This window comes from Anolis carolinensis, chromosome 6, assembly GCF_035594765.1.
Source record: "Anolis carolinensis isolate JA03-04 chromosome 6, rAnoCar3.1.pri, whole genome shotgun sequence".
Lineage (NCBI taxonomy): Eukaryota > Metazoa > Chordata > Lepidosauria > Squamata > Dactyloidae > Anolis > Anolis carolinensis.
In genome coordinates, this window is record NC_085846.1 from 117,668,265 (window position 1) to 117,695,079 (window position 26,815).

Consider the following 26,815-nt stretch of genomic DNA (forward strand, 5'->3'; position numbering starts at 1 on the left):
CAAACCTCTCCAGTATGTTCAGTTGGTCATGGTGGTTCTGTGTGCCACGGTTGATCGAGATCGATTGTTAGGTTCACAGTTTCTCTAGTTGTAGGCGAACTACAACTCCCAAAAACCAAGGTCAATCTCTCCCAAACCCCTTCACTATTCAGATTTGGACATGTGGGGTATGTGAGTCAAGTTTTTCCAGGTTCATTGTTGGTGGGATCCAGAGTGCTTTTTGATTGCAGGTGAACTATAAATCCCAGTACCTACAACTCCCAAAGGTCAAAACCCACCATTTTTCAAAATCGAGTATATTGGATATGCGTGTTAAATTTGGTCGGTTTTTTGGGTTGTCTTTCTGGATGTAGGTGAACTACAACTCCTATAAATCAAAGCGAATTATCCCCAAAGTTCTCCAGTATTTTTTTGTTGGTCATGAGGGTTCTGTGTGCCAAGTTATGTCCAGGTCCATCGTTGGGCCCTCCCGGTGTTTTGGACTTCAACTCCCACAATTCCTAACAGCCTACCGGCTGTTAGGAATTGTGGGAGTTGAAGTCCAAAACACTGGGAGGGCCCAAGTTGGCCCATGCCTGGTATATATTGTACTAGCTGTGCCCGGCCACGTGTTGCTGTGGCGTTGTCTGGTGGTGTTGGTGAGAACTTGTTGAGGTAGTGATGGTATTGAATGTCTGTTGTATGGTTGTCTTTATGTTGAGTATGCATTTGGTTGTTTGTGTACTGTGAAAGTGGTGAGGGTAGAAGGGGTCTATGTCCCTGTGTAGTATTGTATAGTAGTTATACGTTGTCCATGTGTTGGGAATGCTTGGATTGTGTCCTGCTGCATAGTAGAAAGGGTTGGGCTGGATGGCCCTTAGGGGTCTCTCCAAACTCTTGTGCCTGTCCCCTGTGCTGAGTGCGTTGCTAGGAGACCAAGTGGGCGGAGCTTAGCCCTCTAACTGGCAGCAATTGGATAAAAACAATTATTCCTCTCCCTCTAATTAGGACTTTATTTTTCTTTTCTTTTTGTTGTATCAACCTAGAGCAGGGGTCCCCAAACTAAGGCCCGGGGGCCGGATGCGGCCCTCCGAGGTCATTTACCTGGCCCCCGCCCTCACATATAATATTGATAATAATATTATAATGTAATACAATATAACACTAATAATAATACTATATAATATTAATTATATATTCTATATTACATATAGTATTACTAATAATATTACAGTATAGTGGTATAGTTCAATATAGTAATATATAATGCTAATATTGTGCTACGCTAATAATATAATATATTGTACGTACATATAATTTGTAAGCCACTCTGTGTCCCCTTTGAGGTGAGAAGGGCGTGATACAAATGTAGTAAATAAATGCAGTAAATAAATTTCTGAAATGACTTGAAGGCACACAACAACAACAACAACAACAACCACGCTAATTAACTTGACTATCTCATTGGCCAGAAGCAGGACCACACTTCCCATTGAAATCCTGATAAATTTATGTTGGTTAAAATTGTTTTTATTTTTAAATATTGTATTGTTCTTTCATTGTTCTTGTTCTTGTTGTTGTTTTTCAATTCAACAAATAAGTCATATGTAGTGTGCATCGAAATTTGTTTGTATTTTTTTTCAAATGATAATCCGGCCCCTTAACAGTTTGAAGGATTGTGGACCGGCCCTCGGCTTAAAAAGTTTGAGGACCCCTGACCTAGAGCCATGGATGATGGGTTGTGTTGTCAAATTTTGAGGTTGGAGGGCCTGTAGTTTTGTTGTTTTCTCCGCTGCCCTCATGCCATCACTCTTTTATATATATAGATTATGCTACTATACTGCAATAATAAAGGCAAAGGTTTCCTCTTGACATTAAGTCAGCATTTCTCAACCTGGGGGTCGGGACCACTGGGTGGGTTGTAAGTGGGGTATCGCTAAAGACCAATATTTTCTGTTGGCCGTGGGGGGTTCTGTGTGGCAAGTTTGGCCCAATTCTATCATTGGTGGGGTTCAAGGATTTTTTGATTGTAGGTGAACTATAAATCCCAGCAACTACAACTCCCAAATGCCAAGGCCTGTTTTCCCCAAACTCTACCGGTGATCACATTTGGGTATATTGAGTATTCGTGCCAAGTTTGATCCAGATCCATCATTATTTGAGTCACAGTGCATTCAGGATGTAGGTGAACTACAACTCCCAAACTCAAGGTTAATGCCCACCAAACCCTTCCAGTATTTCCTGATGGGTCATGGGATGTTCTGTGTGCCAAGTTTGGTTCAATTCCATCATTGGTGGAGTTCAGAATGCTCTTTGCTTGTAGGTGAAGTATAAATCCCAACAACTACAACTCCCAAATGACAAAATCAATCCCCTTCCAGTATTCAAATGTGAGCGTATCTGGTATTTGTGCCAAATGTGGTCCAGTGATAGAAAATACATCCTGCAAATAGGATATTTACATTATGATTCATAACAGTAGAAAAATTAGTTATGAAGTAGCAACGAAAATACAGTAGAGTCTCATTTATCCAACATTCACTTATCCAACATTCTGGATTATCCATCGCATTTTTATAGTCAATGTTTTCAATACATCATGATATTTTGGTGCTAAATTTGTAAATACAGTAATTACTACATAGCATTACTGGGTATTGAACTACTTTTTCTGTCAAATTTGTTGTCTAACATGATGTTTTGGTGCTTCATTTGTAAAATCATAACCTATTTTGATGTTTAATAGGCTTTTCCTTAATCCCTCCTTATTATCCAACATATTTGCTTATCCAACAATCTGCCGGCCCGTTTATGTTGGATAAGTGAGACTCTACTGTAATAATGTTACGGTTGGGGGTCACCACAACATGAGAAACTGTATAAAGGGGTCATGGCATTAAATCTAGCCGTGTCCAACTCTGGTGCTCATTCCATTACTAAGCTGAAGAGCCGGCGTTGTTCGTAGACACCTCCAGGGTCATGTGGCCGGCATGACTGCATGGAGTGCCATTACCTTCCCACCGGAGCAGTACCTATTGATCTACTCACATTTGCATGTCTTCAAACTGCTAGCTTGGCAGAAGCTGGGGCTAACAGCAGGAGCTCACCCACTCCCAGGATTCAAACTGCCGACCTTTTGGTCAGCAAGTTCAGCTGCTAATATAAGATTATCAATATACAGTAGAGTCTCACTTATCCAACATAAACAGGCCGGCAGGATAAGTGAATATGTTGGATAATAAGAAGGAATTCAGGAAAACCAATTAAACATCACATTAGGTAATCGTTATACAAATTAAGCACCAAAACATCATATTATACAACAAATTTGACAGAAAAAGTAGTTCCATGCGCAGTAATGCTATGTAGTAATTTCAGTAGAGTCTCACTTATCCAAGACTCGCTTATCCAACATTCTGGATTATCCAACGCATTTTTGTAGTCAATGTTTTCAAAGTAAACGGGCCAGCAGAATGTTGGATAAGCAAACATGTTATACAACAAATTTGACAGAAAAAGTAGTTCAATACGCAGTGATGTTATGTTGTAATTACTGTATTTACGAATTTAGCACCAAAATATCATGATATATTGAAAACATTGACTATAAAAATGCGTTGGATAACCCAGAACCTTGGATAAGCGACTCTACTATATTACATGTAATATATAATTATTATACTGTATTATCATATTGTCCTATATTATTATACCACAATATGCCTAATACCCTACCAGTATATTATACACTTAGTATTTTATAAAGTTTTGTACTATATCAACTTTTTAAATCACTACTGCTCTTAGAGCATGGTGTCTTTATATCTATATATGTACACACAGACACGTGTGTGTGTGTATATCTTCTCCTTGGGGCGTGGCCAAAGGCTGCCTTTTTCCCGCCAAATGCGCCGGACAGGTCAAGCGGATATGGTCAGTTGGGTCACTTCCTTCCTCTCCTTCCGCCGCGCCGGCCCTGCTCTCGTCTCCTCTCCGGGGAAGGAAGGGCAGGCGACCCTCTCGGTGCCCCGCCGTCCCCTGCAACAAGGCCTCCCTGTTTGGCTTCCCCTCGCGCATGCGCGGATGGAGGCCAGGGAACCACAAAAAAGGCGCGGGAGGGGTTGATACGCATGCGCGAGCGAGGCCCAGGACAAAAAAAAAAGATGCCGATGTTTGAGTACGCATGCGCGAGTGAGACCCAAAACAAATAAAAAGGGTCTGGAGATGTTAACAACGCATGCGCAAGCGAATCCCAAAACAAAAAAAGGCTGGCGACGTTATGTACGCATGCGCGAATGAGGCCCAAAAGTAGAAAAAAGGCCAATACGCCTGCGCGCGCGAGTCCCAAAACAAAAAAGTCTGGCGAAGTTGCGTACGCACGCGCGAGCGAGGCGCAGCCTTACAAAAGAAAGCAGCCGGCGCTGTTCTGTACGCATGCGCGAGGGGCTCCCCACTCTTCCCCCCCCCCAATCCCCCGCGCGTGCGCAGGAGGAAAGCCCTGAGAAAGGCAAGAGAGAAGCCCTCTCTGCGCATGCGCCCCTCCTGCCGGCGTGGGGGGAAGGCCAAGGCGTCGTGAGCGCTCGGCGCCTTGAGGGAGGGCGGACTGCGCGTGCGCGCGGGCGAAAGAGAGAGAGAGAGAGCGATAGCGAGAAAGAGAGAGAGAGGGTGGCGGCGGCGTGGGAGGCAGGCGCGGCGGCGTCCCGCGGGCTCTGCGCATGCGCGGGGCCGGGAGAGAGGGAGGCGAAGGGCCCCGGCTGAGGCGGCGGTGGCGGCGGCGCAGGAGGCCGCGCGGGAGGCCCGGAAGGACCATGGCGGCCGCCACGGCCACCCAGACCACGTCCACCACCAACACCACGGGCCCAGGCTCGGCGGCAGGAGCGGGAGGAGGAGGCGGCGGCGGAGGAGCAGTAGGCCCCGCTGAGGGCCCGCCCGCCTCAGGCCTCTCCTCAGCCTCCTCCTCAGCCTCGTCCTCGTCGTCCTCCTCGGGCCCTCCGGCGGCCGTGTCGAGGCGCAAGGACGGCGGCCCGGCGGGGAAGTTCTGGGAGAGCCCCGACACCGCGGCCCAGCTCGACGCCGCCCGGCTCTGGCTCGGGAAGCACTGCAAGAAGGTGAGGCCTGCGCCCTCGGCTCCCCTCAGAGGCCTAGGCCTCTTCAGTGAATGGCCTTTGTCTCATTCAGGCCTGGGCCCTCCTTCCAGGCGTTTTGGACTCCGACTCCCAGCATTCCGAACCGCCTCAGGCCCTTTCCTTTCCCCCCTCAGCCGCTTAAGCGGCTGAGGGGGGAAAGGAAGGGGCCTGAGGCGGTTCGGAATGCTGGGAGTCGGAGTCCAAAACGCCTGGGAGGAAGACCCAAATTTCTGTGCCTTAGAGTCATTTCTGACTGAGAGCAAGCCTTTAACCCAGGGGTCCCCAAACTAAGGCCCGGGGGCCAGATGCGGCCCTCCAAGGTCATTAACCCGGCCCCCGCCCTCAGCTTTAGACTTAGACTTGCCCAAAGTCTGAAATGACTTGCACACAACAACAACAATCCTACTTGACTATCTCATTGGTCAAAAGCAGGCCCACACCCCATTGAAATCCTGATAGGTTTATGTTGGTTTAAATTGTTTTTATTTTTAAATATTGTAATTGTTTATTTACTAATATTGTGCGATGGTAATAATATAATATATTGTGTATACATATAACGTGGCGCAGGCGGGAGAGCAAGCCAGCTGCAATTAACTGCAATGAATAATTCTGACCAGGAGGTCATGAGTTCGAGGCCCGCTCGGAGCCTATGTTTGTTTGTCTTTGTTCTATGTTAAAAGGCATTGAATGTTTGCCTATATGTGTAATGTGATCCACCCTGAGTCCCCTTCGGGGTGAGAAGGGCGGAATATAAATACTATAAATAAATAAATAATATTATAATGTAATACAATATAATAATAATACAATATAATAATATTAATTATATATTATTACTAAAAATATTACAGTATAGTGGTATAGTACAATATAGTAATATATAATGCTAATATTGTGCTATGCTGATAATATATTGTATGTACATACAACTTGTAAGCCACTCTGAGAGAGGGTGGGGTATAAATGTAGTAAATAAATAAGTAATTGTTGTTGGGGGGGGGGGTTGCACTACAAATAAGATGTGTAGTGTGCATAGGAATTTGTTCATTTTTAAAAAAATGATAATTCGGCCCCGCAATAGTCTGAGGGACCATGAACCGGCCCTCCACTTTAAAAGTTTGAGGACCCCTGCTTTAACCTATTGATTTAAAAAGGGAAGGCTCCCTTTGTGTCTCTCTGAGGATGAGAGAGTGTCACTTGATCTCTCTTGTGTGTCATTTCCTATCTATGTCAACTCTAAGGCAGGACCTTCACACGGTTTTCAAGACTGAATGGCTTAGACCAGTGGCTCCCAACCTTTATTTATTTATTAGTGACATTTATATCCCGCCCTTATAATAGTAATAATTTTATTTTTTATACCCTGCCCCATCTCCCTGAGGGGACTCGGGGCGACTTACATGGGGCCAAGCCCAGGCAACAAACAATATAAAACTCAACACTAGAAAACAAATCAAAAACTGATAAAATCATTTGCAGTAGAGTATCGCTTATCCAACGTAAATGGGCCGGCAGAATGTTGGATAAGCGAATAGGTTGGATAATAAGGAGGGATTAAGGAAAAGCCTATTATACATATTAGGTTATGATTTTACAAATTAAGCACCAAAACATCATGTTAGACAACAAATTTGACAGAAAAAGTAGTTTAATACGCAGCAATGCTATGTAGTAATTACTGTATTTACAAATTTAGCACCAAAATATCACGATGTATTGAAAACATTGACTACAAAAATGCGTTGGATAATCCAGAACATTGGATAAGCGAGTCTTGGATAAGTGAGACTATTGTAATAATAACTTTATTTTTATACCCCGCCTCTATCTTCCCCAAAGGGGACTCAGGGTAGCTTACATGGGGCCAAGCCCGAATGAAAACAATAGCAATATAAAACACAACAATAGACAAAAGACATGCACAATTATAAAAATTTAAACATTAGCCAATAAAAACAAATGACAAGAACTAATAAAAACATGGATTAAAACAGAGAGGTTGACTGGGAAAGGTGCACCATATAAATATTGTAAACACGAGGTGACTGATAAAATGCTGCACATTCTTGGAACTGCAAATTGGGATGGGAATAGACCCTGTGTCTATATCAAGTTGACAAAGGTGAAAAGTGCAAACCGGTATAAGAATGGTCACAGATACAGGATTGTTATGGGGATGAGCAATCTTTATCCAAAGGCCTGAGTGAAGAGCCAGGTTTTCAAGCTCTTTCTGAATGCTACCAGGGTGGGGGCTTGCCTGATTTCCCTGGGGAGCGAGTTCCAGAGCCGGAGAGGGCCACCACGGAGAAGGCCCTCTAAGGCAGGACCATCAGAAGGTTTTCAAGACTGAATGGCTTAGATGACAGGGTTTTCTTGAACTGCTTTGTTTCAAAAGGGAAGATATCTTTTGTGTTCAACTGAAGCTGAGAGATTGTCATTTGATGTGTTCAGGTCATTTCTCTTCAATGGCAAGCCTATCGCAGGGTTTTCTTGGCCACGTCAATTTAAAAAGGAAGGCTACCTTTGTTTCCTACTCTCGAGGCTGAGAGAATGTGACCTGATTTGTGTGCCTTCCAGTTTTGTTGTGCCCACTCTCAGCCTCTGATCTATGGTGGCCCTAAGACAAGCCTAGGACAGGGCTTTCTTGACCAAATCGATTTAAAAGGAAAGGCTACTTTTGTGTCCCTCTGAAGCTGAGAGAGTGTCGCTTCGTGTGTATGTCTTCAGGTCAATTCTATGGCAATCCAAAGGCAAATCTATCACAGGGCTTTCTTGGCCAAATTGATGTAAAGGGGAAGGTTTCCTTTGTTTTCTTCTGAGGCTGAGAGAGCAAGACATTTTCAACCAAGGACTGACGCTAAGGCAAGCCCGTGACAGGGTTTGCATTGGCCAGATTTGTTCTATCTTTGCCTTTCTTTAAGGCTGAGAGAATGCAACACACAATGCTGGATGCCTTTGACTTCTATGGCCACCCAAAGGCAAATCTGTTGCAGGGTTTTCTTGAACGTACTGGTTTAACAAGGGGGGCTCCCTTTGTTTCCCACCTTTGAGGCTGAGATAGTGTGACATTTGTCTGCTTTCCTATCATGTTGCACTCACACAGCCTCAGATCTATGGCAGCCCTAAGCCAAGCTTGTGACTGTTTCCTTGAACGAGTTGATTTTAAAAGGGGGAAGGCTTCCTTTGGCTCCCTCTGAGACTGTGACTACTGCATTGAACCCATTGCTCCATTGTGTTCTAATCTCCAGAGAAGCTGAAAACAAGCTTTTGCCATGTTGAATATGCCACCCATTCCAAGATTTAAACATGGCTCTCCTTTTCTCCACTAAGTCTTCCCCAGGCTGAACACCCCCAGCTCCCTCAAGTCTGTTTCTGTTTCTGAGGCTGAGAGAGTGTCGCTCGATGCGTGTGCCTTCAGGTCACTACTTATCTATGACAACCTGAATGCAAAACCTATTTCAGGGATTCCTTGTCCAGGTTTGTTCAGAGGCTGAGAGAGTGTGACATGATGCTGCGTGTCTTTGAATCCTATGGTCACCCAAAGGCAAATCTGTGACAGTTTCTTCAGGAGTGGGCTGCCTTTGTCTCTTTCTGAGGCTGAGGGTGTGTAACTCGATTTCCGTGTCTTCCAAATCGCTTCTCTCCTATGGGGATCCTAAGGCAAATCTGTTGTAGGGCTATCTTGTCCCAATTGATTTTAAGAGAAAGGGCTTCCTTTGCCTCCATCTGAGGCTGAGAGTGTGTGATATAATGAATTTTAACTGGTTTTTAAAATACCAATGATATTTAATTCTGTTTTAATGTTTGTATATTTGTGGATTTAATATAAGTTGCTTTGAGTCTCCTGTTGGAGAGAAAAAGCAGGGTATAAGTAAACACAATGCTGTAATAATATCTGTGTGCCTTCTGATTATGTCACACTCTCTCAGCCTCTGACCTATGAGGGCTCTTAAGGCTAGCCCATAACAGGATTTTTCTTGGCCAATTTTTTCAGAAGGGAGTGCCTCCATCTGAGGCTGGGAGAGTGTAACTCCCCCAGAGGGTTTCCGTGGCTGAAACTTGATCCACGAGTCCCTGAATAATAATGCTAAAGGCACCAGATTGCATCTGATCTTGGAACGAAGCAGGGCTGGACCCGGTTAGTACTGTGCCAGGTACTGTAGGCTCTCCTTCAGAGAGCAACGAACTGGCAAAGCTACCTCTGAAGGTTTCTGGCTCAAGAAAACTCCCCATAATTTGATATGTGACTTGACAGCACACACACCAAGTCTGGTTTCCTGTCTGCAAATTCTGTACACTAGAACTTCCAGCTAGGATTCGGGAAATAAATAGTCCCAAAAAAGAGCCTTTTCCAAACTCGGGAGTCTTGGGATTTGTAGCTTTATGAGGTGTTTAGAATTTTCTGCTGGAATTTTATAGGATGCAGATCTGTAACAGCTAAAGTGAAATCAAAGTGCTCTAAATCTGAAGTGTGAAGAATGTAAACATCAACAGTCAGAAGTGATTAGACACTTATTTTTTTCTTTTAAACTAGAACACAAGGATTCTGTAGGATGATATTATGTCAGTTAAAGTGGTACATAAATTCTGTAACTGTCTGTGTGAAAGACCTAAATTTCCTCTGCCTCGGAATGTGGTGGAGGCTCCTTCCTCGGAGGCTTTTAAACAGGCTGGATGGCAATTTGTCAAGGGTACTTTGGTTGTACTTTTCCTGCATGGCAGAAGGGGGTGGACTGGATGGCCTATGTGGTCTCGTCCATCTCTGTGGTCCCTGTCCCTCAACAAAGGAGAAATTAGAAAGCGAGGCTTCTTCCCCACAGCTTGGCCCTGTGTCGATTTTTGCATGGATTTTACTACCTGATTGTAAGGAGGATGAACTGTCAGGCGCCCTGGGAGCAGGTGTCTGGTTGGGATGTAGCATAGAAGTATTGTTAAGTACCAGGTGAACCTGGTAGGCAGCAGTTTGCGGTCTCTGGAAACAAAGCAGGATCAGGCCTGGCTTGTACTTGCATGGGAGGCCAGGCAGTGCTGGGAATGAATCTTGCCTGAAACCTCAGAGAGGTGTTCCTGTAAGGGCCCTTCCACACAGCCACATAACCCAGAATATCAAGGCAGATAATCCACAATATCTGCTTAGAACTGGGTTATCCAAGTCCACACTGCCATATAATCCAGTTCAATGTGGATTTTATTCAGCTGTGAAGAAGGGGCCTTAGTCAGAGTTGACAGGCCTTGGTGTCATAGGCGCCAGGGTTTCATGCCAATGTAAACAGCTTCCTTTGTTGTGATTTTGGTAGCTTGGTAGAATAGGCCAGGAGAATACTTGTATGTGGAGACCACCAGGAAGTAATCTCAGGAAGGGGGCAAGCAAGACGGAGACTTTGGAGAAAAATTCAGTACAGAATACCTTTCTTTGTTGTGTAACAGGGTGAGCATGGCAAGCTGGATTTCTTAGTGTGCCAGTAATGCTGAAGAAGCGTGGTTGGGAGGCTCTCCTAGGCATGCTCCATGGATGGAAATGTGTATTTTATACTGTCTAAATGTGGAACATGACAAGAGGCCACCCTGGGCTCAGAACAGACCTGTTCTCCACCTGAATTTTGGAGGGGAAAGAACAGCCTCTCAGCTGCTGCTTGTCTGATTGAATAGCAACTCCTATTGTGGAAAGGGAGGCGGTGGCCTCGTTGTGGAAGAGGCACTGCCGCTCTACTTTTCCCCTGAGAAGAGCTAACAAAGGGCCACCTGCCCCCTTGTCTGGCACTTGTGTGTGAAATGCAGGCCAAGTGAGGGGTGGGCTTTTTTGTTAGAAATGGCCCATTGGTCCAAGCTCCATGGCTTGGATTGAGAGGCGGAGTAGAGCAGTAAAAGGAAAAAGGAGACTGTTTATTTACAGACCTCAGGTGGGGCACGTGATTCCTGTTTGGTGCTTTTTGCTCTTCCTGGTTGAGATCAGAAAAGGGAAAGTAACATGAACTTCATTTAGGTCCAGTCCTCGCTGTCACTAACTTGAGGAGTCCTTTGGTTTTTTAAAATTAAGCACTCTCAGGCCTCTTTGTGTGTAACTGTGTATCTTGTGAAATGAAAACAGCTATGTATCTTATGAGGGTATCATAGTAAAAACATCAACATTCAGGTAATGGATATACATTTAAAGGCATTCCAAATACTACTAATAATATACAACAAAATGTACATGGGAAAGAAACTGTTATTTATTTGATAGGTTTTCAGTCTGCCTTTCAGAGCACTGCCCTCACAAAGGGATCTTGTAAGACTGCAGAAACTGAAAATGCAGTTACAGTTTAGGAGCATGCATGACTACAGCAAAATTCTTCTAAAATACCAAATGTAAACTGGAATACACGTGTCCTTAGCTATGGTTCTTAATGCCAGTGGTAATAAAATTGTGCATCTCTATTTTTGGAGAGAAATTCTCAGGATGAGTGGGCACAACTGAGAGAATCCTGCCCTTAACCCTCACTTTCGCCTGTCCAGACTTCAAGGGAATGAGCGGCAATGGCACAAGGATGTTGTATGAGTGTCTAGTTCATAATCGGATTTGGTTTATTCTGTGTCTGTTCTCAGTGCATGGCAAGAAGCAAGCACAGTCAAAGTCATTCAAAAGTTTTGAACTCCAGGGAGATGGCATTTAGTTTACATCAGGGGTCCCCAAACTTTTAAAGCAGAGGGCCGGTCCACAATCTTTCAGACTGTAGAGGGGCCAAATTATCATTTGGGGGGGGGAAAACCGAACAAATTCCTATGCACACTGCACATGTCTTATTTGTAGTGCAAAACAACAACACAATGAAAGAACAATACTATATTTAAAAATGAAAACAACTGTAATCAACATAAACCTATCAGGATTTCAATGGGAAGCGTGGGGCTGCTTCTGGCCAATAAGATAGTCAAGTTAAGTAGGATTGTTGTTGTTGTGTGCCTTCAAGTCATTTCAGACTTTGGGCGAGCCTAAGTCTAAAATTATTTATTTCTTCATCTACTACATTTATTTATTACATTTATATCCCACCCTTCTCACCTGAAGGGGACTCAGAGCAGCTGTATGTACATAGAATATATTATTTTATTAGCATTGCACAATATTAGCATTATATATTACTATATTGAACTATACTACTATACTGTAATATTATATGTAATATATAATATATAATTAATATTATTATATGGTATTATTATTTGTATTATATTGTATAACATTATAATATTATTATCAGTATTATATGTAAATACAATATATTATATTATTAAAAATGATATAAAAAGATTATATTATAAAACTGAGGGTGGAGGCCAGGTAAATGACCTTGGAGGGCCGCATCCGGCCCCCGGGCCTTAGTTTGGGGACCCCTGGTTTACATGGTGCTTCTTAGCAGAAGCAAGAAAGTTTGGTGTAGAGGTAAAAGAGATAGAGGATATAGAGAGAGTACTGATGCAAACAGATGCAGTTACGCAGGAGTAAATTTCAATTAGGCATTGGAGATTGAAGATTTTAAACAAAGTGGTCCACAAAAGAAGAAGAATTTGAGCAACAAGTTACATTTTGGGGTTTGTTCACATAATTGATAACATTATTGTCCCAAGACATTTGTTCAAATTTGTACAGCAAATCAAACAGTTATTAATTTGTCCAATGTTTAGATGCTGTATATAAGATGCACATGTAAGATAAAAGTGGTGCTGTTAATACATCAGTCCAGCTTTATTTTCTTCTGAACAAAGAAATGATTTTGTAATTGACAGTACTGCATGCATATTGGGATTAGGGGTTTGTTTTGGAAGCACTAAAAAATCAAATCAATAAAAGAAGAAGCTTGAAGAAACTTGGCAAATTTAAATCTAGTAACAGATGGACTGTTCTTGGAGCTCCTTGCTACCAGTGTACTGTAAGATCAGAATTAAAATTAAAAAAGGCAAAATGATGATGCAAGACAATTTTAAATTGTGGTATTAATGTTACTAGAAATTGTAAGCAACTTTTCAAATGTAGACATGGCACTGAGATTGATTTTGAAAATGTTTGTTTTTTCCAGTATGTTCAGGCAGATGCTCCTACCAATAAAACACTGGCGGGGCTTGTGATGCAGCTGCTGCAGTTTCAGGAAGATGCCTTCGGAAAACATGTCGCCAATCCTGCCTTCACAAAATTCCCTGTGAGTCATCAGAACAGCCTTCTCACAGTTCTTTAGCTGTTTTGTGTACCTGGTAACTTGTTCTATTGTGTTCATGTTATTTTGAAAGGATGTCATTTTGATGCTTTCTCTGTTTCAGGCAAAGTGCTTCATGGATTTCAAAGCTGGCGGTACGCTGTGCCACATTCTTGGTGCTGCTTATAAGTATAAGAATGAGCAAGGATGGTGAGCAGTTTTTGTATTTCTCTCAGACTCCCCACCTCCTTCCAAAACAGCTAGTATTTGAGGACCTACTGGAATTACTTTGTTTCAAGCAACTTTTAGTTAAATTTGTTAGTTAGGTTTGAGTTTGAGTTTTTTTAGTTGAGAACTATTGCTTTATTCCTATTTGTATTTTATATTGTTTGACATAAAATAGTTATAGTAGTGTTCTGAAATGGACTGATATAAAGGTGAATACAGGCTGAGCTTCCCTTTTCTGAAAACCCAAAGTCCGAAAAATCCGACGTGTTACCACCAAGCTGCCTGCTTCTGCCTTCGAGACCACAGAGGTGGCACTGCTGCTCCTTTGCCTCTAGATCCCCAGTCTCTCTCCAGTGTCACTTTCACCTAGAGAGGGACCAAGGCATCTGATTAGACATCTCATTATGCATACACAAAGGCCAGTATGCCAACATTCAAAATACCAAACACTTCTAGTCCAAAACATTTGCTATACAGGCTGTCCCCGAGTTACAAACATCCGACTTACAAATGACTCCTAGTTAAGAACGGGGCTGATACAACAGAAAGTGAGAGAAATCTTCCTCTCAGAAGGAAGGGAAATCCACTCCTGGAAGATACATTATTATAGAGGAAAGGGGTCTCTAGTGAAGCTTTATCTCCAATCCTTGTTTCCACAACAAGCCAAATTTCTGAAAATCCAATTATCACAAGGACAGAAAGTGAGGTGAAATATCCTGAACAGGGGCACCGGCAGCCAGACAAACACCACAGGGGTGTTAACCCTTCCCTATGCTATCCAGAGCACGTGTGTGTGTGTGTGTTTATTTGGTTGGAGTTGCACTTAAAAATGTTCCTGTTCCAACTTACATAGAAATTCAGCTTAAGAACAAACCTTCAGAACCTATTTTGTTCATAGCTTGGGGACTGCATGTACACTGCATAGTAGGGTTTATTGGTTCTCATGAACATTTTGTTAATCGAAAGTGATTTCTAAGGGAACACACTGAAGCTAGTGCGGACAGTATTCTCTCCCATTTCCTCCTTGCCCAAAGTAATCTAAATTTCTGATGTTTTTAAACACAATATTGGACAGGACCTAGATCTGAGTCAGCCATGCATTTGTGATCTTTTTTAAGCATTTCAGAATAGGAAGGAGACGTTGTTGAAAGATAATCCATATGTCTGCACACATCCCTGCCTCATTTGAAAGGTGGAGGGGTTGGGAAATCTTCCTTCCCCGGGAACGTTTGTTAGATTCTGTGCATCGGCATGACCCCCCTTCATAGTTTCATACTTCATAAAGTTTCTCCTATATGTCCCATAATATTAAGCAGACAGAATTTTATAGGAACTCTTGCAGGGTCCCACATTTGAGTAAAGTTCATCAAAATCGTGTGAGATTTAATATTTCAGGTATTGAGTCACATTTGGCACAGATTTCAAACATAGCTCTTTTATTTTTGCAATGGTTTGATTTTTTTAAGCAGCTGTTTGGAAAGATTTCCATAGTAGTTCATATGGATTAATAGTAATAGCATACATTTTCCACCTGAACTACTAGATTTCCAGTTGTTAGTGACTGGGGAACCCAGTGCTGGACTTATGTTCCTTATTCTTTCCCCCATTCAAGGGTCACTTAAGCCTAAATGCTCACAAGTTGCTTAGTGTTTTCTGTGTTTTAGTATTGCATTTACAACTCTTCAGATGGAATGGTTTGGGGAAAGAACAAAAGAACAACCATCTCTTTCTTATTCTCTCTCTGGATTGTTGTAATATGATAACCTAGCTTTATATGGCCTTAATGCTATGTTGAACAATAGCCAGACAAGTCTAAAGTTCCATCAGTATTTCAAGCATTATGCATATATTTTTCTTTGCAGGCGGAGGTTTGACTTGCAGAATCCTTCCCGGATGGATCGAAATGTAGAAATGTTTATGAACATTGAAAAAACATTAGTGCAGGCAAGGATTTTAATTATAAAATACTTTGTGTTGGGACTCTTCATGCTTTCAGTGTAGAGGTGAATGCTTTGTTTTAGATTTATTGTAAACGTGATCTGCATAGGAATTACTGACCTTGCTGTGAATATCTCTAGAAGTAAATGTGTGACTTTGCAGCCTGCTTCTTTATTATTCAATCGTTTAAAAAAATTAGACTAGCATTGCTATGGCTCTGGAATATTCTTGCAAATTTTATTAGGTTTAAGTAGGGAAGAAATCAGATTATACTACTGATATCTCATCTCCTGTGACTGCTTTGCTGAGTATTGATACTGATTGTCTTTGGTTTCCAGAATAACTGTCTGAGCAGGCCGACCATCTACCTCGTTCCAGATATAGAGCTCAAGTTGGCCAATAAGCTAAAAGACATTGTGAAACGTCACCAGGTAACTGATGTGTGGTGCTACATTTAGCATGTTGCATCATTTTCTCTCTTAAGTCAGGCATGGGCAAACTTTGGCCTTCCAGGTGTTTTGTCCACTCTAACAATTTCTAACTGCCGAATTGTGAGAGTTGGAAGTCCAAACCACCTGGAGGACAGAGCATGGTCTTGAAAACAAGCATGCTTGAAAAAGAATCATTAGGAAGAATTTTCTGGGAGTAAGGGCTGTTTGACAGGGAAGCAAACTGCCTTGGAAGGTGCTGTACACTTTCCTTTGTAGGGGGCCTTTAAGTGAAGCTTTGCGGGAGTGTTTTCATTGCTTTCTTTCATAGTGAAGGTGGGAATAGATGGCTCTTGTGATCCCTTTCAATTCTGAGATTCTAGCACAGACTCAGGGACAGAGGAGGGGAGTATCTGGAAAGTAATAATTGAGGCTCCTAAATCATTCTCCTGGCTCACTCTCGGAGAGCAAGGGGAATCCTTTCCGTCTCCAATGAGCAATAAAGCTTCTAGGCGTACTAGAATTAGCCCTGCTGGTAGGTCTGATGGAGCTCGCAGGGATTTTGTATCCCACTCTCAGGTGCCATCAAATGGCTAGTTTAAGCCCCATAAAGTTCCTGCGAACTGACAAGATGCTAGGGCTCTTCCAGTACACAGGCAGAGGTGAACCAAAACAAACACCCAACTTGTGTCAAACTGTTTAATTAAAGCAGCACTTACTGTCTGGCTGTTTTCAAAGTCCCAGTGTAAAACAAAAGAGCACTCAGCCACAGAATCAAAACAAAACTGATAGCAGATGCCGATGCAGGTACAAGAAGACACCATAGTCAAAAAAAGGTCCAGTCCAATAGTCAAATGCTAAGGGTTCAATGAGTAAAGTCCAAGGATCAAGAATCTATACCGTAGTCAATGGTCAGTCCAGAAGTTCCAGGTTCCAAGAGTTCAGGAGACAGGTCAGGGTACCGAAAATCTACAATCCTGGGGGGAGGGGGGGCAGCAGCATCCACAGCCAAAGTAGGATAAATACTTTTCTCCCAAATACCATTCCCCAAGCTAGCTCCTTATATTTACAGCATTTAGATTCCGCCTTTCTCATTCAATGCCACAACATAGAACAGAGACAAGATGCAGGCACTGGGGCTGGCCTCGAACTCATGACCTCTTGGTCAGAGTGATTTGTTGATTTGTTGCAGCTGGCTTGCTTTCCAGCCTGCGCCACAGCCCGGTCCGGGTTGTACTTGTATATCCAGTACAACCCAGCTGCAACCTATCTTGCATGCCTCCACCCTTACTTGCTTTCACCTGTAACTCCTACTTACAGATTACTCAGCCCTGTAGAACTAAGACTTACATTAACCCCTTCCATCACCCACTGCTAGGCCTGACATCCTCAACCACCAACAACTGCGGAACATGATACGAACACTAGCTCAAAGCAGATTGCCTTTCCTATATCATTCCCATTTAAGAGCTTACAAGTCTACAAGAGAAAGAGGAGCAAAACCAATTTTCTAGCTGAAGTACCAAATGGGAAAGTTCTACCTGGAACTGAGTGTTGTTGGGGACATGGCCGCATGGTGCTTTCTAGTACTTTGAGCACTTAGGATGGCGGAGTCTAACTCCCTCTTCTAATTTCCCTTCACCCTTTCTGCTAGAAATAGTGGTTTCTATTGCTGCAGACCTGACTTATTTTTTTCCTGAGCCATTGCTAAACGTTCCTTTATCAGTAATAATATAGTGTTGCATCTTGCTGTCTCCCTGGAAAGGCCCTTGGCAGTGCAATTCCTTAGACATGTCCTCACAGGACCTTATTAAGGGGTAAGAACTGGATTTTCCAGCCTGTATTACCTCTGATGCTGCTGCTTCTTGTTCTAACCTGGAGGCCCCTTTGCTCTCTCTGTGCCAGGGAGAGTCAAAATGAGCAGGTGGGGAGGGACCTGTTTCCCTCAGCCTTCCTTCTATGAGCGGATGCCTCAATCTGATTGTTACACAATCCCCTCCCCTTAGAGGCCTGATTTAAACCAATGCTATAATATAGTGTTCTAAGCTTTCTGCAAGCATAGTAGCTCACTGAAATCTTAGTCCCTGGCCCTAGCTAGAAATCACAGCATAGAAGAACACACCATAGATTTGTTGTTTCCCATCTAGAAGCCTCGGAAGTTAAATAGTTTATAATTTCTACAGTGATTTGGAAATGTAAAGCAGGCATAGGCCAACTTTGGCCCTCCTCCAGGTGTTTTGGACTTCAACTTCCACAATTGCTAATAGCTGGTAGGCTGCTAGGAATTGTGGAAGCCAAAATACCTGGAGGGAGGGCTGAAGTTTACCCATGCATGGTGTCAGTATAAATACTGTTGACACCCATAGTCCTACAAAGTAGCAGGTAGCAATATCTCTACTCCAAAATTGCCTCATTTCATCAAAATCTTTCCAATAGGAATGGAAAAGGTTTTCTAAACTTGCAGCTTTGGGGAAAGACTACTGATTCCACATAAAAACTTATTTCATATGAGTTTGAGATTGATTTGACATATAGCAGTACAAACAAATTGTTTTTACACAGTGCTAGTCAACAAAAGTAAGTTAGTAACATGAAAAAGCATATATAAGATCCTCTTGTAAATAAACTAATTTAACAGGAATCATTTTTTCATTAACTGCTTCCTAAACTGAAAACAACTTTAAACAAAACAAAAAGCAAGTAACAGAAACTCTTGGAAGTAAAAAATATGTCAATTTAAAATGCTGCTACATGAAGCAGGGTGTCAAATGAGGCTTATAAGACCCAGGGTATAAGAAATCTAGTATGATTGTCCATGATTTCTCTGCTGAGTTTTACTATCACAAAGGCTTCCTGATAGAGCAAGGACAATGTAGACTATTCTGTGATAATTACTATTTGTTGCAATTCTTAAATTGACTGTTACGGATCTTGTAAGGTGTGCTAGATATTATGGAAATAAACCTGAAATGAAACAAGTACGTAATTCAGAAGTTGGGTTGTGCAGCCCTCCCCCCTAAACTGGGTTTAATTCCAAAGAAACCAGGAGTTACTTTTACTGTGATGGAAGTAATCTAGCCTGAAACCTAATCTGAAATTTAGCTTTTGTGTGAAACTCATTAAACAAAGCACAGTTTGCATAAGGTAATATTTTGTGGTGTGAGATGAGGGAAGGAAAATAACAAATTTATAAAATTTCTATATAGCAGGAATGGACAAACTTCAGCCCTCCCTCCAGGTGTTTTGGACTTCAACTCCCACAATTCCTAACTGCCGAAGTTTGCCCATGCCTGATATAGAGCAATGGAAATGTGTGTCCAGACACAAATCTGTCATCTTTGTTTTTTAAGACTGCAGTGGCTTCACTTTCTCCTGACTGTTTGCGATCTGCCCTTTGCTCAGGTTGTTTTCCCCAGGTGTTTCCCATTGTGGTTCGTTATTTCTGCAATTACTCTGAAAGCCAAGTATAACTCTCTACGGTTCAATTTGAAAAACAACCAGGCTCCTTCTGTTTTGACCCTTCATATCAGGAACTTGGGTTAGGAAATGACTAGTCTTGTGAGAGCTAATGCCAGCTTGCACTCAGGCTCCAAACCTGGCATGTTCTGTGGGAAGGAACACATTTCTTCTTGTAAGAACAAACAGATTGCTGTACCTGTATCTGAGATAATAATCTGTACCTTTTTCTTTCCTAGGGAACCGTCACTGATGACAAGTCTAAAGCCACCCACCATGTTTATCCTGTTCCTACCTCATTGGATGAAGGTAAATAACAGGCTGTTTATTTGGTGTTTCATTCTTGAACTTTGGAGATTTTGTCTTGTAAACCACCTCAAAGGACCAAAAAGTAAACTAAAATATTTTAAAATAAAAGACACATTATGAATCAGCCCTTTTTGTCTTGTGACATGAACACTAAGATTGGTCAAAAAAGGATGTGGCAGGGAATTCTTGGGATGGCACAAAGGGCCATCCACCATGATTGGGTTCTTCCCACGTGCCATCTGACTGTCAGGAATTAATTTATTCATATATCTGTTAGTCTCGTATAGCAAGCAGTTATTTATATATTTGTTAGTAAAGCATCGCCCCATGGCTGTTTTTTAATTCAGTTGTTTATTAGTGAGACAGTTTGTTCTCTGCTGCTAGGTATTTATGCTTTTGTAGCTTACAGCACAAACATGCCTAATGCACAACTCAAGGGAACGGACCCGTGTTTTGAAATGGGCCCCAGTTTTGCTAGAATTGTTTTCTGACTTACTTTGCATGTATGAATAGGTTGCAATGACAGTTGAATGCCAGTTGAGCATCTCTTACCCAGAAATAAAAAATTCAGAGTTCTCCAAAATTGTCTACAGGAGTGGCTGAGAGAGTGACACCTTCCCTTTCTGATATCCAGTGTGCACACACTTTGTTTCATTCACAAAATTACTGAAAATACTATATATAAAATAACCTTTGGCGTGTCTATAAAGTGTAATTGAATGTTGTGTTTGGACTTGGTTCTCACCTCTGAGATCCCTTTTTTAGTTGCTTAGATGTAACAGCAGGTATTTCAAAATTTGGAAAAAAACTCCCAACACATTTCTGGTCCCAAGCATTTCAGGGAACAAATACTCAAAAGTGTAAATAAAAAAAACCAATGAGACTTCCACTAGATGGCAATATTTCTCTTTTTTTAGTGTCTTGGACTCACTGGCTTTCTCTTTGTTGTGTGATTTCTGTTCTAACAATGGCCCCATTTGCACTGCCATCTTACCCAATTTGCACTGCATTGTAACAGTCAATGTAGACCAGGTTAAGCTTAAGCGGCCGAGGGGGAAAAGGAAGGGGCCTGAGGCTGTTAGGAATGGTGGGAGTTGGAGTCCAAAACACCTGGAAGGCCCAAGTTGGCCCATGCCTGGTGTAGACTCATGCAATGCAGATTGAACCTCATTGAACTTGATTATAAGAGTACGTCTTCTGATGCACTAGTCTTTGCCTACCCCTTATATTTTGATCATGTCCATTTTGAAGTTCTGGTTATTGCATTTTGAACCCGTTGCTGGAGTATATTGAACTGGATTTTAATTTTGTGATTGTTTTTAGTATAATTGTTTTTGTTTCATGATGATGTTTACTATGTTTGTTATGTTTAAGCTTCTTGTACCGTGTCTTTCTGATAACTGAATGTTTTTTGTTTATGTTGGAAACTGCCCTGGGTCCTCTCAAGGAGATGGAACAGTATATAAATAAATTATTATTATTATTATTATTATTAATCCAGTTCAGTGCAGTTTACCGGCATTCTGAAACTGGATTATATGGCAGTGTAGATGGGGTCAATACTTGTACTGAATTATTTGATATCAATTCATTCCCGCCTGCCCTTTCTCTCGCTTACTTCCTCATTCTTGCACATTCTGATCTGAATTTAAATTTTGTTTCTGATTTTATGCAATCTAGGGAGATCCAGCTAGGTCTAGTGGCCATGAAAAACTGGCTGGATTAACATAGCCATTTAATGCAGGTTGGAATGGCATTATAAGACAGTGTAGATCCAGCTCCTGTAATAGCATGGCCTTGTTGTTGTGTGCCTTCAAATCCTTTTCAACTCACACTAAGGAGAAGCACTCACAGGGTTTTCTGGTTCAGAGGGGTTTTGCCTCCCTTTTAGGCTGAGACAAGTGAGGTTTGCTGAAGGTCACCCAATGGCTTTTCATAGCCGAGTGAGGATTCGAACTCTGGTTTCCAGAATCCGAATCAGGGACCAAACATTGGCATCCCAGTCGTTTCTTGGCTCGTTGGATCAGAAGTTTGCTCTTACTCAATCCGTACGGAAAGGGCTTGGTAATTTCTCAAAAAGAGAATGGCAGATTTCCTTGCTGTGGCCTCGCTGGTGGCAGAAACCTTGATGCAGCCGCCTTCAGAGACCCGCTTGGCCTTGAAATTCTGCCCTGTCAGCCTGCTGCTCCCTCATGGGAGGATGGCATTTCTCACTTCAAAAAATAGCATTTCAGCTTTCAGGGAATGAAGTATGGTTTGAAAGCCTGGATATGTTTCCTTTGTCTGGGAGAAAGTATGATTTCCTTTTCCTTCCCTTTTTAAAAGAAAGTAGTCTGGCTGCAGATTAACCTCACAAAGTGCTTGGCTTGGTGTGAAGAATGCTAGCAAAAGAGAAGATATGGGAGGGGAAGGCGTTCGAGTGCTGCTGCTTCATCTTGAGACCGTCTGGATTTAATGAAAAGATTTAATGGAGGGAATGGGTCTGGGAGGAAAGGTTTTCACAGGAGTTCTGACCCAGGATGAAGTTGAAACTAAATCTGGCTGGAAGCAAAAGTCAGGGCTGAGTCTCTAAATTCTCCATGCCTGCCATACAGCTCCCACTCCCCCTAGCTTTCTTATTCAGGAAAAGATTCTGTAACTATCAGAATGGCATGCATTTGTGTAGCTTTTGTGTTTATTTAGCCAATCATTGTTTATTATTATTATTATTATTATGTTTATTTATATCTCACTTTCTTCTCCATATGGAAACTCAAAGTGTTTAACATTTAAAAGCGTTACAGTACAATTTAAAATATATAAATATCAAAACAGTATTAAGGTAAAGGTTTCCCCCTGACATTAAGTTTAGTTGTGTCCGACTCTGGGGGTTGGTGCTCATCTCCATTTCTAAGCCAAAGAGCCAGTGTTGTCCGTAGACACCTCCAAGGTCATGTGGCCGGCATGACTGCATGGAGCGCCGTTATCTACTCACATTTTTGCATGTTTTCAAACTGCTAGGTTGGCAGAAGCTGGGGCTCACTCCGTTCCCCGGATATGAACTTGTGACTTTTCGGTCCACAAGTTCAGCATCTCGGCATTTTAACATGCTGCGCCATCGTGGGCTCCTAAAACAGTATTAAACATTAGTATTTTAAAAAATTCTGATTAAATTAACTAAAACATATAAAACAACAGAAAAAGGTTTTAAAGGTGAAGTCAGAGGCTGTTGAAGGCTTTCATGGCCGGAATCACTGGGTTGCTGTGAGATTTCCGAACTGTATGGTTATGTTCCAGAAGCATTATCTCCTGACGTTCTGCCCACATCTATGGCAGGCATCCTCAGAGGTTGTGAGATCTGATGGAAACCAGGCAAGTGGGATTTCTATACATACCTGTGGAATGATGTATAGAGTGGGAGTAAGAACTCTTGTCTGTTGGAGGCAAGTGTGAATGTTGCAGTTGGCCACCTTGATTATAATTGGATAGCCTAGCATTGAAATCCAAAGCATGTGGACAATTTCAATAGAAAGGAGGAAACCATGAAGATGAACAAAATCTGGCTACCAGTAGTTAAAAAACTCTAAAATCAAGACAATAAATAAAGAACAACACTCTGAAAAATGGGGAATTCCAGACAGGAAACAATTAGGGCCAGAAAATACCTCCCAACAAAAGATTCCCCCAGGCAGGGAGCAGCCAGGCTTTGAAGCTGCAAGGCTATACTGTGCCAATCAAGGTGGCCAGTGGCAATGTTCATACTTGCCTCCAACAGACAATAGTTCTTTCTTCCTCCCACCCTGGACATTATTCCACAGATATATAAACCCCACTGGCCTACGTTCCAACAGATCTTACAGCTTCTGAGGATGCCTGTTATAGATGTGGATGAAACGTCAGGACAGAATGCTTCTGGGACATGGCCAAACAGCCTGGAAGACTCACAGCAACCCAGACATCAGGGGCTGCTGTGGTTTTTAGATTTGAATAGGTTTTTATGATTTTAATTGAATTTTTAATACCAGTGATATTTAATTCTGTTTTCATGATTTTAGATTTTAAATTGTATTGAAATGCCTTGAATGTAAGCCGCTTTGAGTCTCCTTGTGGAGAGAAAAAGTGAGATATAAATAAACATCATCATCATAATACAGCGTACGTAATGCTATGCAGATGGCTGCCATTCTCTTAATTACGTGGATTGATTTTGGACACCAGGATTCTGAAGTCTTCTTATTGAGATTCAGTGATTCCTTCTTCGTGGCCTGGCTATTAGTATTATTATGATTCATTTTAAGTATTTACATTTGGCCTGCATTTTTCTTGTGATAGAATCAAGGTGACCCAGCACATCCAGACTTGCACAACTCAGTTGTACCGCTGAAAGCGAAGAATCCACAGAATTACTTCTTGTGTGAAATGTCCTTGAATTTGAAATGTGTTTAGATTACATGTCCCTCTCAGGTGTCCCAAGGTGGCTAACACAATGGAAGTGTCATGAAAGAGCCAAATGAAGCCATCAAAAACACTTCAGAACTCGTTGGCAGCTTGCTCCGCGCTTTGTTTGGCCTCGGGGGGAGCGTGCCCTAGAAAGCTGCAGCCGTGCTGGCATCGGTACATCTCCAAATCATGTATCACTCTTAGTTGTGCTTCGGGACAAGCCAGAGCAGGGTGTTTTTTTAGCATTTCCAAGCATTTGTTGTTTTAAACATCTTTGACTATATGTTTTAGGGAGATGCTGGCAGTTTGGGTTGAAGTCAGTGGGGATTCCAGAAGCTGACCATAGAATTGCACTGAGGACTTTAGAGATTCCAAGAGAGGTGGCATCTTAAATTAAAAAGGAGGGGTTTATGTGGTGGTTTTTCCACTTTTGTGGCAGTTTTGTGCTCCTAATCCCAGTTTAATGTGTGGGCTGATTGTAGTCCTTTATGGCCAATAGCCATCTAGCCTCTGAAAACTCTTAGAGGAGACTCCATTGCAAAGGCCATCTAGTCCAGCCTACTTCTGTCTGGTAGGAAGGCACAACCAAACCCAAGAGAGGTGGCCTCTTAAATTAAAAAGGAGGGGTTTATGTGGTGGTTTTTCCACTTTTGTGGCAGTTTTGTGCTCCTAATCCCAGCTAATGTGTGGGCTGATTGTAGTCCATTATGGCCAGATGGCCATCTAGCTTCTGAAAACTCTTAGAGGAGACTCCATTGCAAAGGCCATCTAGTCCAACCCACTTCTGTCTGGTAGGAAGGCACAATCAAACCCCTTCAGGCAGATGGCCATCCAGCCTCTTTAAAACAGCACACTCTTAGTGTTGTCGAAGGCTTTCATGGCCAGGATCACTGGGTTGCTGTGAGTTTTCCAAGCTGCATGGTCATGTTTGAGAAACATTCTCTCCTGATGTTTCACCCACATCTGTGGCAGGTATCCTCAGAGGTTGTGAGGTCTGTTGGAAACTAGACAAGTGGACTTTATATACAGTAGAGTCTCGCTTATCCAACGTAAACGGGCCGGCAGAACGTCGGATAAGCAAATATGTTCCGACTGTTTTATGTATGACTGTTTACTGATGTTGATGTTTTATTGATGCGACATTGGTTTTATTCTCGATATTTGTTTTATTGTTTTATTGCTGCTGTTGTATTGTTGTCGGGCATGGCCCCATGTAAGCCGCTCCGAGTCCCCCCGGGGAGATGGAGCGGGGTATAAAAATAAAGTTGTTATTATTATTATTATTATTATTATTATTATTATTATTATTATGTTCGATAATAAGGAGAGATTAAGGAAAAGCCTATTAAACATCAAATTGGGGTATGATTTTACAAATTAAGCACCAAAACATCATGTTATACAACAAATTTTACAGAAAAAGTGGTTCAATACGCAGTAATGCTATGCAGGGCCGTAGCCAGAAAAAATTTCGGGAGGGGTTTTGAAAATTTCGGGGGGGGGGGGGGTTTGAACCCCTAGCACATACTCCTCCCCGCTACAAACCTGTCAATATCTGCTTGAGATAGTGCCTGGAGGGACTCTTAATGTTTTGCATCTCATAGACTTAGCATGGGGATTTGGTTAACCAGTTAAAATTCATGAGTAAACCAGATTTTTTTTATAACTTGAAAAATTTCGGGGGGGGGGGGGTGTTGAACCCCCTAACCCCCCCCCCCCCTCGCTACAGGCCTGATGCTATGTAGTAATTACTGTATTTACGAATTTAGCACCAAAATATCACAATATATTGAAAACTTTGACTACAAAAATACATTGGATAATCCAGAATGTTGGATAAGCGAGTGTTGGATAAGTGAGACTCTACTGTATCTGTGTTTATATATCACAGGCACGTGGACAATTTCAGCATAAAGGAGGAAACCATGGAAAGGAAATGAACAAAATCTGGTTAACAGTATTAAAACAAAACTCTAGAATCAGGACAGTAAATAAAGAACAACTCTCAGAAAAAGAGGGGAATTGCTGACAGGAAACAATCAAGGCCAGCTAACACCTCCCAACAAAGGATTCCCCCAGGCAGGAAGCAGCCAAGCTTTGAAGCTGCAAGGCTATTCAGTGCTAATCAAGCTGGCCAGTGGCAACATTCACACTTGCCTCCAACAGACAAGAGTTCTTTCTCCCACTTTGGACATTCCACAGATATATATGCCTCCCTTGCCTAGTGTCAGACCCCTGGCAGCAGGGCACCAAGAACCATACACGGAGGCCAATCTCTATCTAATATCTTTATTAAGGAAATGTATAAAAGTAATAAAAACAAGTGAAGAATATAGTTCAGAAGCAGACCTTTCAAATGAGGTCAAATATAGTCCAAAAATGTATTGTCCAATAAATGATATTAGAGTTCAAAGTTTAAATCCAATACCGAAACACACACTATTGCCAAGCAATAGTGTGGGGAAATGCCAGAGTCTTAGGAGTCTAAGGTAACTTGACAACAAGGCTGGATATATTCTTGGTTCTTTAACAAGGTCCGTGACTAGGAACAAGGCAAACAGTGATTCTTGGACCGAGATCCGTGGTTAAAAGCAAGGCAAGGCAGTACTTGAATTCTTGATCCGGGAAGCAAGGAACTGGGGTTACGAAGTCCACACACGATCTTACTCCTGAAGCAGCTCTGTTGACTCCGCAAAGATTCTCCCGCGTCAGGCACCTATATTGGGTCTCGTTTTCCCGCCAACAACCTCTTTCCCTA

At 42.2% G+C, this 26,815-nt stretch overlaps 1 protein-coding gene across 2 annotated transcripts in view; it reads left to right on the top strand.

Moving 5' to 3' along the window:
• The first annotated feature begins 4,497 nt into the window (after nt 1-4,497).
• Nucleotides 4,498-26,815, top strand: part of smarcc1 (SWI/SNF related, matrix associated, actin dependent regulator of chromatin subfamily c member 1) — a 111,313-nt gene continuing 88,995 nt past the window's right edge. The window contains exons 1-6 of one of the 2 annotated variants that reach the window (XM_062984595.1): nt 4,498-5,087; nt 13,166-13,285; nt 13,404-13,489; nt 15,370-15,451; nt 15,784-15,876; nt 19,569-19,638. In XM_062984595.1, coding sequence (XP_062840665.1) covers nt 4,695-5,087; nt 13,166-13,285; nt 13,404-13,489; nt 15,370-15,451; nt 15,784-15,876; nt 19,569-19,638 — 844 coding nt within the window. In that variant the 5' untranslated portion in view covers nt 4,498-4,694. The remainder of the gene's footprint in view (nt 5,088-13,165; nt 13,286-13,403; nt 13,490-15,369; nt 15,452-15,783; nt 15,877-19,568; nt 19,639-26,815) is intronic. The other variant, XM_062984594.1, reaches the window with a different exon arrangement.